Source organism: Hypanus sabinus, chromosome 11, assembly GCF_030144855.1.
Source record: "Hypanus sabinus isolate sHypSab1 chromosome 11, sHypSab1.hap1, whole genome shotgun sequence".
In the NCBI taxonomy this organism is placed as follows: Eukaryota; Metazoa; Chordata; class Chondrichthyes; order Myliobatiformes; family Dasyatidae; genus Hypanus; species Hypanus sabinus.
In genome coordinates this window covers 62,563,566-62,582,740 of record NC_082716.1, presented here as the reverse complement: position 1 = coordinate 62,582,740, position 19,175 = coordinate 62,563,566, and the positions used below count along the sequence as shown (strand labels likewise).

General features: G+C 40.7%; 1 protein-coding gene across 1 annotated transcript in view; it reads left to right on the top strand.

Moving 5' to 3' along the window:
* Positions 1–4,432: 4,432 nt before the first annotated feature.
* The window catches only part of LOC132401596 (laminin subunit gamma-1-like), a 50,035-nt gene continuing 35,292 nt past the window's right edge, over positions 4,433–19,175 (top strand). The window contains exon 1 of the mRNA XM_059983616.1: positions 4,433–4,577. Coding sequence (XP_059839599.1) covers positions 4,478–4,577 — 100 coding nt within the window. The 5' untranslated portion in view covers positions 4,433–4,477. The remainder of the gene's footprint in view (positions 4,578–19,175) is intronic.

Sequence of the window (19,175 nt, the reverse complement as noted above, 5' to 3'; positions counted from 1 at the left end):
GTTCAGGTTGCCCATTATAGGAAGGATCTATGGGCTTTAGAGATCTGGAGGCCTTGGAGAAGGCACAGAAGAGGTTCACCAGGATGCTGCCTGGATTGGAGTACATATACTATGAGGAGAGGTCGAACAATCTTGCACTGTTTTCTCAGGAACTACAGAGGCTTGTTAGGAGTTCATAAAATAATAAGAGGTATAGATAGATAGATAGATGATATCTTTTTCACAGCGTCGAAGTATCTAATACTAGAAGGCATGCATCTGTTAGAGGGAGCAAATCTGAAGAAGTTGCATAGGGCAATGTTTTTCCTGATTTTTTCAGTACAATCCCTGGGTGTAAACAGGTAATACAAAAGAATTATGTATCAACCGGATTGCACATGTATTTTAAAGACCTCTCTTCTGATGATCAACCCGAATTCTACTGAATTGTGAAGTTTTCTGGCAACCCACTTGAACAAAAAACACAATATGACCATCAGAGGCAGGACCTGAACGTCATCACCTCATTGTTGAGCTGTGATCAATTGCCATAGCTTGCAGCATAGTCTGCACCTCACCAAGGTGTGTTCATATATCATACATGACTAATAGATAGTCAGCCAGAGTAAATGGACCCACCCATGATCATGTGAGAAAAAATCATTTCCAGAGGGCCTCTAGTAAGACAGCTGTGTTGTGAAAGTTAAGAAATTCAGATGTTTAAAATCTGGAATAGAATATAGAACATAGAACAGTACAGTACAGTACAGGACATTTGGCTCATGATTTTGTGCTAATCTTTTAACCTATGACAAAATTAATCTAAACCTACTCTCTCACTTAACCCTCCATTTTTCTTACACCCATGTCTCTTAAATACCCCTAAAGTATCTGACTCTACCACCACTTCCAACAGTGTATTCCATGCCCCAGCCACCCTGCATATATAAAAATACCTCTGACATCCTTCCTATGCTTACCTCCAATCACCTTAAAAGTAAGTCATTTCGTATCAACCATCGCTGCCCTGAGAAAAAGGTGCTGGCTGTCCTCTCTCTCTGTCAAGTTGCCTCTCATCTCCCTTTGCACCAAAGACAAAAGCCCTAGCTCACTCCACCTTTCCTCACGAGACATGCTCTATAATTCATGCATTTTCCTGATAAATCTTTGCACCCTCTCTAAAGCTTCCAGATCCTTTCTATAATGGGGCAATTGGAAGTAAATGTAATCCTCAACATGTGGCCTAACTAAAGTATTATAAAGCCGTAATATAACTTGTTGACCTTTGAATACAGTGCCTTGACTAATAAAAGCAAGCACGCCATCTGCCTTCTTTACTACCCTATCATCTTATGAGGCCACTTTCAGTGCACTATGCACTCGAACCCAAGATCCCTCTGTATGTTGAAAGCAGTAAGGATCCTACCATTAGCTTTACATTTGATCTCCCAACATGAAAGACATGCGAGTTTGATTTTGTCATTTAAAAAAAAAATTGGATCGGTACATGGACAGGAAAGGAATGGAGGGTTATAGGCTGAGTGCAGGTAGGTGGGACTAGGTGAGAGTAAGCGCTTGGCACTGACTAGAAGGGCTGAGATGGCCTGTTTCAGTGCTGATATATATGGTTTGTTATACATCTCATTTCCCTTGATTAAACTTCATCTGCCGTTTCTCCAGCCATATCTGCAACTGACCTTTTGGCAATCTTCTGCACTATCTACAATGTCACCAATTTTGTTATCGTCTGTGAAATTACTAACCATCAATGTTTTCATCCATGTCATGTATATGTGACAAACAGCAGAGGTCCAAGAGCATTGCTAGCCCCAGACTGCCAAACAAAATAAGACCCATGGACTACTACCCTTCATAACCTAGGGACAACTCTGAATCCAAATGCCAAGTCACCATGGATCTCATGCACCTTAATCTACTGGATGTCTCCCTTGAGGCACCTTGCTGACTATCTTTCCACAATCCATCCACCGACCGCCTTTGCTACTTGTAAGAAATGACCTGCTCCACACAATCTCCCTAATCAGGCCGAGTGCACAGAAATCCTCTCCAATAGTTTCCCTTTCACTGATGTGATGCTCATTGGGCATGGCATAAATTTATCGGTTGGAGCATTTTTAAATTCTAGGCTGTTGAGAATTAGAGGCTCCTGAAAGCAAAATAGTGTTACTGAAAAGATAAAATTTTAAAGTTTAAAGCCTTTTGGCTAGCAAAAAGACATCTCATGCACACTCACTGATGACCTGTTCCTATTACTAAGCTGACAGTGTTATGAATACACCTTTATCCTGTTATCCTAACACAAAATGGACATGACAATGTAAGCAAGTTATTTGTAAATAATTACAAATACAGAACGCATGCAAGCTGAAAGAACCACTTAACACAACATTCCTCCTTAAACAGCTAATATTTTGTTCCTATATTCTGCTCCCTTAATCAAAATGCTTTTCAAGAATTATATCCAGAACATTCAAGTTAAGGGAAATATCACAATATTTAATTAAACTTATGCCTTTATTAAATCTGTTGATCTCTATTGATGACAAACCAATTTGCTTTGTAATAGCTCTTTAACTCAGAAAATGTGGAGCACCACTGTAGCATAGCATTTAGCACGACGCTATTACAGCTCGGGACGTCAAAGTTCAGAGTTCAATTCCGGTGCCATCTTTACGAAGCTTGTGCATTCTTCTCGTGAGCGTGTGGGTTTCCTCTAGGTGCTCTACTTTCCTCCCACAATTCAAAGATATACTGGTTAGTTGGTTAATTGGTCATTGTAAATTAGGCTAGGGCTAAATGGGTGGGTTGCTGGGCAGTGTGGCTCCAAAGGTCAGATGAGCCTGTTCCACTCTGTATCTCTAAATAAAATTTTTAAAAATGGGAGAGTAGGAGATAGGATTTTATTTATTTAATCATTGATAAGATGTAACTACTAACAGTAATGCGGATTTATCATCCTGCCTAAATGCCCTTTAACTGCAATGGCAGTCAATCATGTGCAGGATGAGTGAACATTACACTGGAGCAGACTTCGAAGAAACTCTGCAAAAACATGTGAATTAGAAAGAGTCAGTCAGAGTTGCCCTCTTGTGCCTACTCTGCCATTTAATGATAATTGCTGATCTGACTGTATTCTCAACTCTACACTCCCATTGGTCCCAGGTGAACTTTCACCTTTTTTATATTTAATATTGATGGAGATGAGAAAACAGATTAGATCAAGATAGATCAGTTGGCTGCGAGGTGCTGCGATAACAGCCTTGTTAATAAGACAAAAGAACTGTTTGCAGACTTCAGGAAGAACAGGAGAACACACTCAGGAGGGATCAGCAATGAGAAGAGTGGACAGCTTCCAGTTCCTGGTCATCAGCATCTCAGAGGATCTATCCTGGGTCCCACATGTTGATGCAATCATGAAGGAGGTCCAATAATTAAGAGGATAAAGGTTCAAATCTTAACGTAAATTTGGTGTAACAATATTTAGGTTTCATGCTAGAATAGAAGTGTTCATCTGGAGAAGATAATTGTTCAGCGCGCACACTTTAGAAAGTAAATTGATATTCTTTCACCCTATTTGGCCTGTACATAACTACAGTCTCATCTATCCTTTGCAAGACCAAGTAACCCTCTCGGCTTTATTGCAATACAATTATTCACAGTTTTTCACCTTCTCAGGGTACCTGGAGTCGGGAAATTAGAGCTAGCTTTGCCAGTGATGCCCACAAAATAACAACTGAAAAATTACCTTGATTCCACACTTTGGGGAAAATTCCAATTCCTGATTATGATCTGATTGTCTGATAGAGAGGGTTGAATCCAGTTGAGTCAGTGCCTCTCCCGGTTTATGTTCCTTTGCTGAAGTGTTTAGTTAATATGAAATCATATTGCAATGTGAATCAGTGCACAGACAATGAGAATAAATATTAGCTTTCTGAATGTATATAAGTTCTCCTTTGTTTTGCTGAAAGAGCCAGCTTAGCTTGTTCATCGCTTCAAAACACTGAAATGAACTGGTGGGTAACAAATGTACATTTTTAAAAATTGAATAATTACCCTGATCTATAGCAATTGCTTCTACTTGTCAAAGGAACAAGAATTCCGAACCTTAACCAGCTGGCACAGTGCTGTGAATAGACTGAAAGCAGTTCACCTTCTCTCAACAGGTACTTTCCAAAGTCTTGGCACTATTCCAGATGAAGTAGTCTGGGCAGGGCAAGGCGTGATGTTTTGTAAGAGCTGAGTTCTGCTTTGAATGATGGAGCAAAGCCACATGATGACAGAGGGCTGGGCTCCTGTACATGTCTGAATCACATCGGGAGACTCTGATCACCTTACTGCAGGAGATTCTGAGATGTGTCAGAATTAGTCAAGCAGCGAGGCAATATAAGTTCACTTGGTGAACCCCTTACTGTACATTTCTTCTTCTACGATAGTCAACGCCAGTGAAATTGTGTGGACTGAACTCCTTGGCTGAAAAATGAATGCACTCACTTTACTGGTACTGACTGGTTACAGCTTTATTATTATGTTATCCCATGTATCTGGCACCTATGTTTGGAATGGTAGAAGATACGTAGGTAGGTGTCTACATTTATTTTTTCCATTTGTAATTATGCATTAACAAGGATTTCAAATTATAGAATATTATGATGTTTCAATGCTGAACTGGTTATATATTATTGAATTTATGCTTTGAGTGATTTTGTGTGCTGTTGGATAGGTAAATTATAAATTGTATAATCTTTATTACTGCTTGTTATTTTAAATAACATTAAGTCCTAATGAAAAACTTCAGCTTTTGTTCACAAGGGCAATACAAAGAAAGGGAAAATCTGGAAAATCTCTTCAATATAAAGAGATGCATGTTTGTTGTACTTTCTACTATTAATGAAAAAGGTGCAGATTTTTAAATACTGACTCTCAAATTATTTCAATCCACTGGTTGGAAAGTGGCAATGGATATTCATTTCCTGTTTATGTATACATTATATATTATGATTACTTGCCTGTCCCCAGTTTAACTGTATTTCAATATGTTCTTAGATAGGCAGAGATTTTTTTTGAATGTATTTAAGCTGAGGCCATGTATATCGAGATTGGAATTCCACGGCAAAAGTTACAAGCCCCATCTATCCATCGCTGGATTTCCCAGTACACAGAGCACCAGATCCCATTTTTAATGACATATTGATCTGCAATTAATTGCAACATATTTCTAACATAATGAGTATTTCCTGTCTCAGTTTTATTGCTTTATTCACCTGAGGAAACATCCGCTACACATCCTGGGTGATGTTATTACTTTTCTGCAAGCTCTGTTTACCCTGCCAGCAAGTTGTTATGTCACACTTGGACAGAGGAAGCAGCTGTGACAAATGGAAGACAGAAAGCGCAGATAGCTTCCTCAAGAGGCATCAGCCAATTTGCTGGCTTCATGGATCAAAAGTCCCTCTCTTGAATCCAGCTAGTTCGTACTACAATACTGAATCATAAGGATAAAATCAAAGTCACGAGAACTCTTTGATAGTTACTGGCATGTTTTAGCAGAGATTTAGGAAACTAGAGACAACTGGCACTCTCAGAAATGAGTCTCAGGGAGAGTTTCCAACATCCCAACAGTGCATGGAATTCTGCTCAACAGCAACAGCAATGGAGCACTGGACAAACATGACCAAGGGGAAGGAGAGGACAAGACAGGGTATAGGTTAACCATTTGGATGTTGGGACCAAGTGTAACGTATCTAAGTTGCTAATGGCACTAAATTGAGTGGGAACACTTGCTCTTCAACTCACTTTATGTTATCAGCAAACTTAGATATGCTACACTTGGTCCCCTCTTCCAAATATAGAGAGTCTGCAAAGAGATACAGATAGTTTAAGTGAGTGGGAAGGACCTGATAGATGGAGTACAAAATTGAAAAATTTTAAGTCGTCCAATTTGGAAGGAAAAATAGATCAGATTTTTATTTAAATGGTGAAAGATTGCACTATACTGTTGAGCGGAGGGAATTGGGAATGCTTGTGCATGATTTGCAAAAGGTTGGTTTGCAGATGCAATGGGCTATTAAAATGGCAAATGGAAATTTGGACTTCATTGCTAGAGAGATTGAATTTGAAAGCAGGGATGTTACGCTGCAACTGTACAGGGTTCTGGTGAGGTCGTATCTGGAGTACTGCATGCAGTTCTGATCCCTGTCGCGCTTTTTTTTTGTGTGGGAGGAGGGATGTGGGGGTTGATGATCGTGCTGCCTTTCTTTTTGTCTTGGTTTCATGGCGACCCAGAGAAGAAGAGTTTCAGAGTTGTGTACTTTGAAAATAAATGAACCTCTGAACCTTTGATTCTGGAGATGAAGAGGTTAACTTTTGAGAAGAGTTTAAGTTGCCACAGATGACATTTGCTGGAATTCAGAAGAATGAGAGGGGATCTTATAGAAATACATAAAATTATGAAAGGGATTGATATGATAGAGGCAGGAAAATTGTTTCCACTATTAAGTGAGACTAGAATTAGGGGACATAGCCTGAAAATTCAGGGGAATAGATTTAGGTTGGAGATCAGGAGAAACTACAGATATGAAGTGGACTTCAAGAAGGTGCAAGCTGATCACGCCCTAATGCACATCAATGGCTCCTCCATGGAGAGAGCCTGGGGCAGAGAACCAATCTTTTTGGAAATTACACATCTCACCTGTTACCTCAGCACCACCTCTTTAGTCAAGAAAACACAGTAGTGCCTCCACTTTCTGAGGAGATTGAGTTGAGTGGGGGTCCCCACCCTATCCTAATGCATTCCATCAGTGAGAGTGTCCCACCCAGCTGTAGTTACATCTGTCATGAGAATTGCAAGGCATCTGACTGCGAGACCTTGCAACAGATTGGGATAACTACAGAGAGAATAATCAACGTCTGTCTTCCCCCATCCAGGATATATACCAGAAGCACTGTAATCACACAGCCCTCAGCATTGTCAAGGACCCCCTCCCATCCATCCCACAATCTCTTGGACTTCCTACTGTCAGGCAGATGAGACCAAAGTATAAAGAACTGGGACTGCTAGGCTGGGTAAAAGCTTCTTCCCCCAATGTTCAAGAGCTCTGAGCACCCTGATACCACCCAGTGCAAATTATTTATGGCAGCGCCAGTAGTATTATACTGTTGTATGTTGAATTATATGCTGTATGTGCACTTTATGTCAGCTTGTACATGGAGAGAATATTTTTAATTGTCTGTTAATATTATTTTATGTGCTGCACTTGTACTGTGTTTTGCACCTTGGTGTTAGAGGAACATTGTTTCGATTAGCTGTATACATGCGTGCAGTTGAATGAACTTGAACTTGAACCTGCTTTTCCCAGAGACAAATTCTGCACCCAGGGAAGCAGTAGATGCTACCTCATTAGATATACAGTATTTAAGACTCAGGTAGATGGATTTTTGCATAGCAGGGAAATTTAGGATTATGGACAATATCTTCCTTTACAGCTGCATGGGGCAACCATTCTCTGAGCAGGAATTTTTTTTACACGGCCTGTAAAGTCCTCTGACCAACATACCTGTTAGCAGTCCTCAGTGCCCCCTTGCTCCCACCTTGGCCCCGCTGACGATGTGGGAGTGCAGCAACTGGTTGAAGATGCATGGGGGGTGATAGTGACTGTGATGGCTGTCTATGTTAGACACTGATCTCAAAGGGATGGGTGATTCTGATCTGTGATGTTTGATGTCAATCATTTACGCAGAATGGGTCTGGGTCAAAACAGAATCTCCAAACTACCTGTCGGCTCATTTTAAATGCATGGCTGGTGACAATCAGATGAGCATTGTTAAAATTATGGACTACAGCAGAATAGGGGGTTCTTATCTTGGGCATCAGTTGAACAACATGGCTGGCTGCGTTTTCGGCATTTGTGGGAAAAGCTAAAGATACAATCTGTGTGCTGTAATCTTGCTGCAGCCAGTATGGCACCAGACCAAATTTCAGAGCAAATGTGCCTGATATTTTGAGTGGTTGGTGTCTTCTAAACCAAACAGAAAGGTCATAATTCTTATCATTGCTTCCTCCCCATGGCGTGCTTCAGAGAGGGTCAGGTACAGTATTGATCTAATAGTTCTCCCCCACCCATCGAGTCCTGTATGCTCAATCTTTGGACCCATTGAGATGAGAACCACACAGCACAGGAATTTCTAGATGGAGGAAAAGAATCAGAGAAACCCTTACCTAGAAAGTTTCAATTAAGGTAACTCCCAGCTTTATAGTGTAATGTAACCCTTCTTTACTGGGTCGGTATCATAGAGCTCAAAATGACAGACCGAGGGAGTATAACAGGCTAAAGAGCAACATGTTGGGCCAGTATATCTAACCCAACCCTCAACAGCTTCATACTTAGTAGCAAGTGTTGTAATATGCACCACAGGATAAAACCTTGTCTGCCCTACTGAATTTCTGCAAATCAGCAGTCTCTCCCTCGATCAAAACCCACACTGTATACAACTCATTGACAATGCCCATGTTAATAATGCTGACATTAAAGGCACACCCCATAAAGTGTGCCTTTTTCCTAACTTGGTAAGCAACCCTGGCATTCAAATTTCTTTTACTATTGAAGAATGCTTAAAAACAAATATTTCTTCACTGCAAGTTTTGACTATTGTGCATTTTATAAATGCAGCGAAGAGATTTTGAAACTACATCATGAATCTTAATGTTTGGAATGCTATTACACATTATTAACCTTAGTAACTTACCTTGATCAAATCCTGATCTGATAAAATGCTCTTTAGATTGCAAATCAACAAGGGTGGGAATAGCCTTTCGGCTCCCAGAATGTGTCCTCCCAACAGGGCATGAGTGGAGAAATAGAGAGAGCAAATCTGATTGCAACTGGCATGGACATCTATATACTGATCAGATGAACCAAACTGGCTGGGATATCAGAGAAGACAAATTTGTAATGTGAGTCAAAGACAGTTTCATTCAATAGTATGATACCGAACCTACCCAGAAATGGACAACTCAGATACCACCAATAAGGATTCATAAGGCATCTTAATGTTATAGTTCTTCTCAGTGGTAATGACCACTATGTAGCATTCCAGATGCAGTTTGCGAAACAGCAATAAAAGGTCAAAACCATTGTCTTCAATTTAAATAATTTTCATGGTGCAAAAGTGGATTGCATGAAGTGGACCTGGAAACTAAGCTAAGAAACAGGCCAGCAGATGAACAATGGTAGATATTCAATTAGCTTGTCCATAACACTCAGCAGGGATCCCAGTTAGTAAGAGAGATTCATGGTGAAGTGGAATATTCTTTGATTAACAAAGGAGGTCAAAGATAATATTACATTCAATGTAGGGCATACAAAATTTCAAGCACTAGTGGTAGGACTGAGGGCTAGGAAGAATTTTTAGGACCCAGCAGTGAAAGACCAAAAAGCTCATAAAAATTGTAAAACTATTTTGAGAGAAAACCTGTGGGCATAAGAAATAGTAGGAAATTCTAACAGTATATAAAGAGTAAGACAGCAGCATTCAGGCATTTGTGCCAAGGTGCCAGGCAATGTCCTTCACCTACAAGAAAAAGTCCATTCAGCTACAATTCAAATTCAATGGCATTGCCATCGCAGATTTTCCCCACCATTAAGCTTCTGAGATTAACACTGATCCGAAACTCGACTGAATTAGCCATAGAGGTATAGTGGCTCCAACAGCAGGTTAGAGCTGCACATCATTTGATGTCTTACTCACTCCCTAACATGACAAATCTCTTCCAGCCTTCAGAAGGAATGTAATGGAATATTCCCCATTTTCCCAAGTGAGTTGCATTCTAATAACATCTCAAAGTTCAGTACCATCCAGGACAAAGCAGCATATTTTTACAGTATACCAGTTAGCTTAACACTATTACAGTGCCAGTAACATGGATTCAATTCCCACCAGTGTCTGTAAGGGGGTTGTACGTTCTCCCCCTGACCACGTGGGTTTCCTGTGGGTGCTCCGGTTTCCTCCCACATTGCAAAGACGTACAGGGCAGCGAGTTAATTGTTCACATGGGTGTAATTTGGAAAGGTCCATTACTATGCTGTTTCTCTAAACTAAGCTAAAACTATTTGACCTGGCGTCTCATCAAACAGTGTGAACATCTGTCCCCTCCATCACCAATGCACAAGGCTGTAATATTTACCATCTACAAAATGCACTGTGGTTATTTACCCAGGGAATTTGTCCCACCTTATAACTTCAACACCTTAAGAGGCACAAGGGCAACAGTAACATCCTACCTTGCAAATACCGTCTCTTCATCATTAGGTCTAAAACCTGGCACACTCTACCCAACAAAATTGTGACGGCACCTTCATTAGAAGACTGCAGCAATTGACAGAGGTAATCCACTACCTCTTTCTCAGTGGCACTCTGAGATTTACAGTTATTACTAGCCTTACCAGTGGCAACTGCATGTCAAATAAAATACTCTTGGGAGTATAAATGCACATTCTTCTTTCTTTAGTAAACAGCTGTTACTAATATTGCTGTGCTGAATATAGATGCCAATTTTAAAAGGCAATGTATTGTTTAGTAATTCCCATAACTACAAATCAATATATACCACGAGAGGCCAGAAACTTCACTGCAATTGCAAAATGTTCATTGCTCCTCCCTGTCTTCCTAAATCTGTTGTGTGTGGTGACAGGCATAATGATATAGGGGTCAGGTATCCAATGCACAACAGCAATTCCAAACAAGTTTAGAAACCCATTTAGTGATTTGGAACTCAATAAACAACATTTCTCTTCACTTACCTCAGGTCTGGTTATAAACCTCTGGATTGATTCCACCCAGGCACATACCAGCTGTGTGCTGAAGATCAATCGGTGTTCAATTAACTATAGTCTGAACCTGAAAGATGTTCTGGAAGCTGTCTGTCCAGCATATCAGTGGCTTTAATGAAGCAGATCTCAAGAAAAAACACAAGATGCTTCACCTGTAAAGCTAAAAACTAAAAAGATTATTGTGGTTGTTTAAAATCATCCCTTAAATATCTCATTATTCATTGTTCCTTCCTTTTTCAGCACTTGCACACAGCATCATAGTTCAGTCTTCTCTACTTGTGGCCCAATGGCAGATAGAGTGTAGAACTCAACCATTTGGATAGATTGAGTTAAGATCAGATACAATCCAGCTGAATAATGGGACAGACTTGAGAGACTGCGAGTAGTCTATTTGCATTTATATAGCAACTATTACGTTGTCTATGCATCTGAAGAAAATTTGTTACATCTGCAACAGAGAGCATAATTGATATCCCTCTATTACCTGGAAGTGGTCCATCCCCTTGGACCTCATATATGATTGGTTGCAGGAGAGGGCAATCTATTCACTTTACAAGGATAAGGAATAAAGAAGGCAGTTATTAACATGTTCAATGATTCAAGTGTCTTAATATGTTTTGATGAACTTTTAGTACAAAAAATATTTCCATTATTGTTAATCAATTTAAAATGTAAATCAAACTTTGATGGGCCCATCCTCACACATGCAACTTTGCCTTTGTCAAACCCTGTGAGGGGCACTGGAGTTTGAGATAGGGATAGGGTTTGCGGGCGGCGTTGGCTCTAAACATTGTACCACTCAAGGACTAGTTGCCATAAGATCTCACCAATCTAGTTGAAGAGGCAAAGGCTGGGCAAGATTGCTGAGTGCAGACGGGTGGGGTTATGATATTGGGCTATCTCATCCAGCATGATCCAACTCAGTAATGCTTCAGCACTGATAATTTCAGGTTTCGCTCTACACATGTAATGCCTTCTTTTTATATCAACTGCATTAAACAATGACACTGTGTTGTGCTGTCTATAGGATATAAACAATAAATGTTAGGATACATACAATAGATGTTAAGGCACGAATGAAAACTGATGAACATAGAGAGCTTCTGGTTCAAACTCCGTTGTTCCCTGAAAGAGGAAAAAATGGCCACTTTATTAGGTACAGGAGTGGAGCCCAGTATGGTCTACTGCTGCTGTAGACCATCCACTTGAAGGTTTGACATGTTGTGTGTTCAGAGATGCACATCTGCACGTGACTGTTCAAATGCATAGTTACTGTCGGCTTGAACTAGGCTGGTGATTCTCCTCCGACCTTTCTCCATAACAAGGGGGTTTTGCCCACAAAATTGTTGTTCACTGAATGTCTTTTATTTTCTTGTTTATCTCACCTTTCTCTGTAAAAACTAGAGAATATTGTGTGTGAAAATCCCAGGAGATACTCAAACCACCCTGTCCAGCATCAATCATCATCCCGCACTCAGATCACATCTCTTCCCCATTCTGATGTTTGGTCTGAGCAACAACTGAACCTCTTGACCACGTCTGCATGCTTTTATGCGTTGTGTTGCTGCCACATGATTGGCTGATTAGATATTTGCATTGATGAGCAGCGTACCTAATAAAGTAGCCACTGAGCATATATAGATAGGGAGCTGGAATACTTATTTTCATAGTTCAAGACATAGAATATAGAAATTGGGATGTTATATGGAAACTTTACAAAACATTGGCCAGGTCACACAGCAATTGTGCGTACTTCTGGTGGCCTCACTATAGGAAGGATGTGGTTGAACAGGAGAGAGTGCAAAGGAGTCCCACCAGGATACTGCCTGAAATAAAGGACTTTAGTCATGGGGATAGCTTGAACTGACTGGACTTGTTCTGCCTGGAGTGAAGGAGGCTGAAGGTGTCCTTTACACAATATTGTAAAAGGCATAGTTTCAGTAGTTAGTCAGAATCTTTTTCCAGTGTTAGGGGCATCAAAAAACCAGAAGCCAAGGTGAATGGAATGGATTTTAAAGGGGACTTGAGGAGAAAGGTTATTTCTGGTACAGAAACTGGTTAATGTCTGGAACTTGTTCCAGAGGAGATAATGGAATCAGATATAATTTTAGGAGGCATTTAGTTAGGCACTTGAAGAAGCAAGACATTAGAGGATATGGGCACAATGCAGGCAAATTGGATCATGTAAATGGGCAAAAAGGTTGACATGGACATGGGAGGCCTACTTCTGTGCTGTACAAAAGTATTATTCCCTTTTTCCCTTTAATACAGCAAGAGGCATCAAAGCAAAAATAAAGTTGTCTACTCTATTTTCCACCTTTGAAATACATCTTCAAGCATAAATGTATATATCTGTACAATCCGAGTCAAACATAGACAGACACACACTCCCACTATGGTTTGCAGGTAACGTCTAAAATTGACAATTAACTGGCTGTAACTCAGATGACTGGCTGTTGCTTTGTGCTCCTGAGTAACCACTTGAAGCAGGGTAGGGCCTCGATCCGGCAGTCACAGCAGTAACAGAGTTGCATGCCAAAACAAGCCTGGAGATCTCCTGGGTAAAGACAAAAGGAGTGTTTGTGTAATGCAGTAAGGCCTAGCTCTGACTTGCCTTTCCAAGTGCTGAATGCTGAGTTCAGCTCTCATTAGTTCCTGAAGAAAACAGCTTTCAGGATGTTGTACAGCCCTTTCCCGTGAAGCAAGCTGTTTGCAGCTGTGCAAAGAAGGAACAGAGGAAGAGGTATAGTTTACAGCAAAAACTACTGAAGTATTTAAATTAACTCAGAAGGGACTGGTGCTACTAATTCGTCGTTAAAAATTGAAATTACTCTTGAAAACCTATGGATGGCATTGTGTGATTCGATGTCTACTCACCACTCACCATGCAGGTTTAACCATGACATGAACAAATATTGCCATCCTGGAGTGCGCAGTGAACCAGATCTGTGGCAGACTCCATGCCACTTGGTCACTTGTACATGACCTTATTTCCCTGGCTTGGCAAGGAAACCCTTGGCAATGTTTCTCGGCTGCATCTTTTCATGAGGAAGAGCATGACTTCATACTTAGCCTCTTATCCCAAACAAGAAGACACAATTGAAAAATGTTACCATGGTTGGCATCAGGGAAGAAGCACTTGAATTTGAAACACTTACGCAAATTTCTTCATTTGTTTGATTATTTTCCTAGAACGTCTCTGTCTTAGATCTTGGGCTTGTGTTGTTTATATAATTCAAACCATCCATTTTAGACCCAGAATAAGCCAGGAATCCTCGGAATGGGCCAGGACCTCACTCGGCTAGAGGCATTACATCCCCAGCACTTGTTGTGGTGAAAAATGCCAGTGCAGCCTGGCACTGTATAGGACCAGGGACGGTGCATGCTGAAGGATGAACTTTGCCAGCGATCTGGCTCAATGTTCGGCAATTGCTCTGCTGACCTGGCCATCTTGTTGTTGAAATGCAATAGATCTTGACGATTTTATCATCTCTGGGGGGTGGGGGGGCCCTGGAATTTGAAGGGCAATCCTAACCTCGGATTGCTATACTGTTTCTATGTACCTTCTCTGCCAGTTTAACCCATTTTTAAATATTAACACTGATCTGACAGAGAGAACATGACTTGACCCTGTTCCCAGATATGCACTACCTGGTATCCAACATGGTGTGTTCCCTTTTCGCAAAACGCAACCAGGAGTGTTTCATCGGACAGTTAGTATAACTACTGCCTACAGCTCAATCGATTCGAGTTCAGCCCTGACCTCAGTGCTGTCTGTGCAGAGTCTGCCCATTCTCTCAGGGGCTACACAAACTTCCCCAGTTGTTACGATTCCCTCCCACATCCGAAAGATGTGTGGTTTCTTGAGTAACTGGCATTGGGGTACAGTTGAGTGGTAGTTGTTGAGAATGTGGGGTGCAGAACAGGTGCTTGATGTTTGGCATGGAAATGCCTGTATGACTCTGTGGCAAGCCACGATTTTACAACCAAACATCAGGTTTCTGACTGAAAACCTATGTGCGACCCTCTAAGTTTGTAACTGTATGTGCTAATACCGTTTTGCCACTCTTCTTGCAATTCATTCAGTTAGTAAATCAAACTCTAAGCCACATGCTCCACAGGTTCCATTTAACGTAGCATTTTATGGTGTACATCGAACCTCATTCTGTGCACTCACCGGTTCCTCGGAGGCATTCTTCAAAAGGCATTCATCTATTTGTATTTCCAACACTGTTTACTTTTGTAAAATTACTCAATCAGTGCCAAACAGGTTTTTCCCTATTCAGAATTGATTTGAGTCTTCCTGAATTTTATTATTATTATTATTATTAGGGTCACAGTGCAGTAACAGGCCCTTCCAACCCAAAGAGCACGCGCAACCCAATTACACCCATGTGACCAATTAATTTACGATCCTGAATGTCTTTGGAACTTTATGAATTTAGTGGCATTATAAGAATCTCCATTGGCAGGAATAAAACTTATATTTCATTTATCAGGTTTGGATATGAATCATCTCTTTCGCTTCATCCTACATTAGACACAATCACATTAAATGGGCAGAGAAGATTACACTAACTGCAGTGAACTGCTGTAAAGATCCGAAATAAGGGGATTTAGATGCTGAAAAGCACTGTAAAATAACTTCAAAGAAATTAGAACAAAAGATGGATGGAATGTGGTGTTATTTTTGTGTTTCTATTACAGTGAAATACTTGAAGTGCTTGCATGCACAAGAAATACATCGAACCTTACTGAAAAATAACTTCAATTACAATTCCAATTATATTCCAAGCCGCTTGTTTGCTGGCACACTTCTATCGGATTCTTAATCTTTCACAGAATTCTTCTGTGTCTGTGTATTTATCATTGCACCATGCAGCAATTCCTAGTTTGTGGCAGCACTTCCCTACACAATCCTTGGCTCCAATTTCCAGCAACTGGTACCTTGCCCATTGCAACTTACCTGCACTTTCGATCACTCCCCCACTGATTATTGCCCTTCAGCTCCTTAGTTCCCAAAATCTGGAAGTTGCCTTCTGAATTTTTGCATTCCAAAAAAATTTTAAATGCCGGCAGTGAGTTCTGTTGTAAACCTTCTCATCTAATGAATAAATATGTAGCAAAACTCAAAACCGGGTGCTTGCCTCTCTGCACTGTTTATCATCCTACCAGGGAGACATTGCAGGATGAAAGATTTGCAGATTTGCAAGTTCACAAAATGATGCCTACTTTTTTGCTGACTCCACAGGGCTCTGCTTAGCAGCCCAATAATTTTACTCTGGCTTTGGTTTAAACTGTCTCTAAATTGAAATTGTCCCTAAGACATAAACTCAACTCAAAACAAAAAAGTTGTAGTGATGAAACAGTAATGTGATAAAGTACCACTGCTTTAAATGTTATTCATATGCTGATCCACTTACACACCTCCCTTCTCTTTCGTTGTCTATTCTCAATTTCTACAATGCTTCCTCCAAACTTTTCTCTTGTCCACCTTCCCATCCTTCGCATTATCGTTACAAATCAGCTCTCTGAGATCACTTCACTTCACTTCACTCAATGTTGCCATTTATTAGGGAGCATTGCCGTTGTGCCATAGTTTGTTGAACAAAGCAAAGGTTGATGAAGAATTGATTTGGGAATTGCAGAGCTTCAGGAATGGCCTACAAACAGCATGGCTGTTAAAGGTGGGCAGAGGAAGTTCATAGTACTTGAGTGCTTAGCCAGTTCCATCGCAGGCAGAACCCTCCCACCATCGAAGACATCTTCAAGAAGGTGGCATACATCATTAAGAATCCTCACCATTCTCAACATGCCCTCTTTTCATTTCTACCATCAGGGAGGAGGTACAGGAGCTGAAGACCCACATTAACAGCTTCTTTCTTCTCTGCCATTTATATCTCTGAATGGTCCTTGAATCCATGAACATCATCTTGTTATTCCTTTTTACTGACATTCTTATTTATTTTGTAACTTCTGGTAATTTTATGACTTTGCACTGCACTGCAACTGCAGAACAAGAAATTTCATGCCATATAAGAAAACGATAATAAGCCCAGTTCCGATTCTGATTCTGAGTGAAAAGTACACAGAGTTAGAGAGAGTCGGACAGGACCTTAGAAAAGGGAAGTAAGGGAGAGACAATGTAGGGAATTGAAAACTATGTTAGAAATGATAGAACTCAGCACATTTTAACTGATAGGCCAGAAAGCACCCTGGTGATAGGTGAACAGGAGATGGTGTGCATTTGGATATGAACAGTAGAGCTCAAGTGTACAGAGTAAAATGATGAAGGCTGGCAGTTGTGCATTGGGATAGCTAAAGGCAATAACAAAGAGGTACAGCTCTAAATTTACTGTGCTGGATCAGAGTTAGGCAAAAGAATTGGAATTAAGAGTCTCATTCATGGAATAGAGTGAAGGCCCAAATCTCATTTCAGGCTAAAATATGACAGTGGTCAGGTTTGCTTTCTGACAGTTACTCTGAGAGTGACAGTGGTTGGGGAATGGACAATGGCTTCAGTCTATCTAGTATTTAATTGAAGGATAATTGGGTGGCAATATGCAGATGATAAATAGGAGGGGACCAAGGACATATCTCTGGAGGGCAACAGTGGTATCAGTATGGCTATAGAAAGTGAAGCTTGGTGCCAAAATTGTAATCAAGGCAAATCAGTGTGTGATATTGGACAGGATAAATGTAGTAACAAAGGAATTAAGAGTTTATCATCCTCGAAAATGGAGATATAAAACCAAATGAAATCCAGGCTATTATTAAAAAATAAATGAGCAGCATGTGAACCAAAGGGTATGCACTGTGTTCTAATGTTCAGTGTTTTAGATGACTAGTGCAGGATCTGATTGCAGTTTATTATTTCTCTCTGGATTCAGGGCAGGTGTCAGCAGATTGGTCACATTATAGCAGTGTTTCAAAAAGAACAAGGGGTAAACCAATCAGTTCTAGGGCAAAGATTTTAACAGACAGTGGGCACTCATGGGTCATTTGAAGAAGTAACAGCTTATAGGGTCCAAGGAAGACCAGGGAATTGGACTGCCCAGTTGTACACCTTCTCTCTTTTTGCTACAAAAGGCAGGGTCTCCTGGTGGCCAACCATTTCAATTTGACTTCCCATTCCATTCCCACATGTCAACCCACGGCCTCCTCTACTGCCATGATGAGGCCACACTCGGGTTGGAGGAACAACACCTCATATTCTGTCTGGATAGCCTCCAACCTGATGGCATGAACATCAATTTCTCCAGCATCCGGTAATCTCTCCCCCTCCTTTCTCCTCTCTTTTTCCATTCTCTATTCTGCTTACCCTTTCACTCCTTTGCTTCTCCTGGCTGGCCCACCACCTCCCTCTAGTTCCACTCATCCTTCCCTTTCTCCCACCGTCCACTGTCCTTTCCTATCAGATTCCTTCTTCTTCAGCACTTTTATCTCTTTCACCTACCACCTCCTAGCTTCTCACTTCATTGCCCCTCCCACCCACACACCTTCCCATTCACCGGGTCTCACCTATCACCTGCGAGCTTGTACTCCTTCACTTCACCCCTTCCCAATTTTGACTTCTGCCCCCTTCCTTCCCAGTCCTGATGAAGGGTCTCAGCCCAAAACATGGATTGTCTATTCCCCTCCATAGATGCTGCCTGGCTTGCTGAGTTCCTCCAACACTCCGTGTGTGCTGCTCAAGTTCCGGCTTTTCTTAGTTAAACTGTTAATTTAGGGGAAATTTTAAGACACTGGTTTCTGAACAACTAGACTCAAATTTATGAAGTTTATAGTGAAGAGACATACTAGGAGTTACATCCTGCAAGTCTGAGCCAAACTAGATTACTCTGTTTACATGCAGCTCTATCTTGAATTCCAAATAAGCAGGCTATTTGCCCATGATATAGGCAGTAGTCATCTATATATGTGAAGAGTGAAGCTGATCAATTAGATCACCATGAGAAATGAACGTCACTTGTGAATGAGTGTGTGTGTGCATTTGATGAACTGATTTCTCAATCATGAATTTGTACTATGTGATATGATGTCCTTGTCTCATGCCTCACTGAAATAATCAATAATCTCTGCATGCCTGAACTTCAATGAAATGTTGGATCACTGACTACATTCAAGTCAGTTGAAATATGATAATATTCAGACACTGAGCTTTGAAGGAATAATAGTGATGAACTTGAAGGATATACAAAGCATGAGATACGTTAATTCTGTTTTAGCATTATAACACAAAACAAAGGTAACTTCTAAAGTTTAGAGTAGCACTTCGCCTAGTGCTCTAGATTTAACTATTGGAGGAAGCCAGATCTGTCAATTATTAACAGATGTCTTTTTAGATGC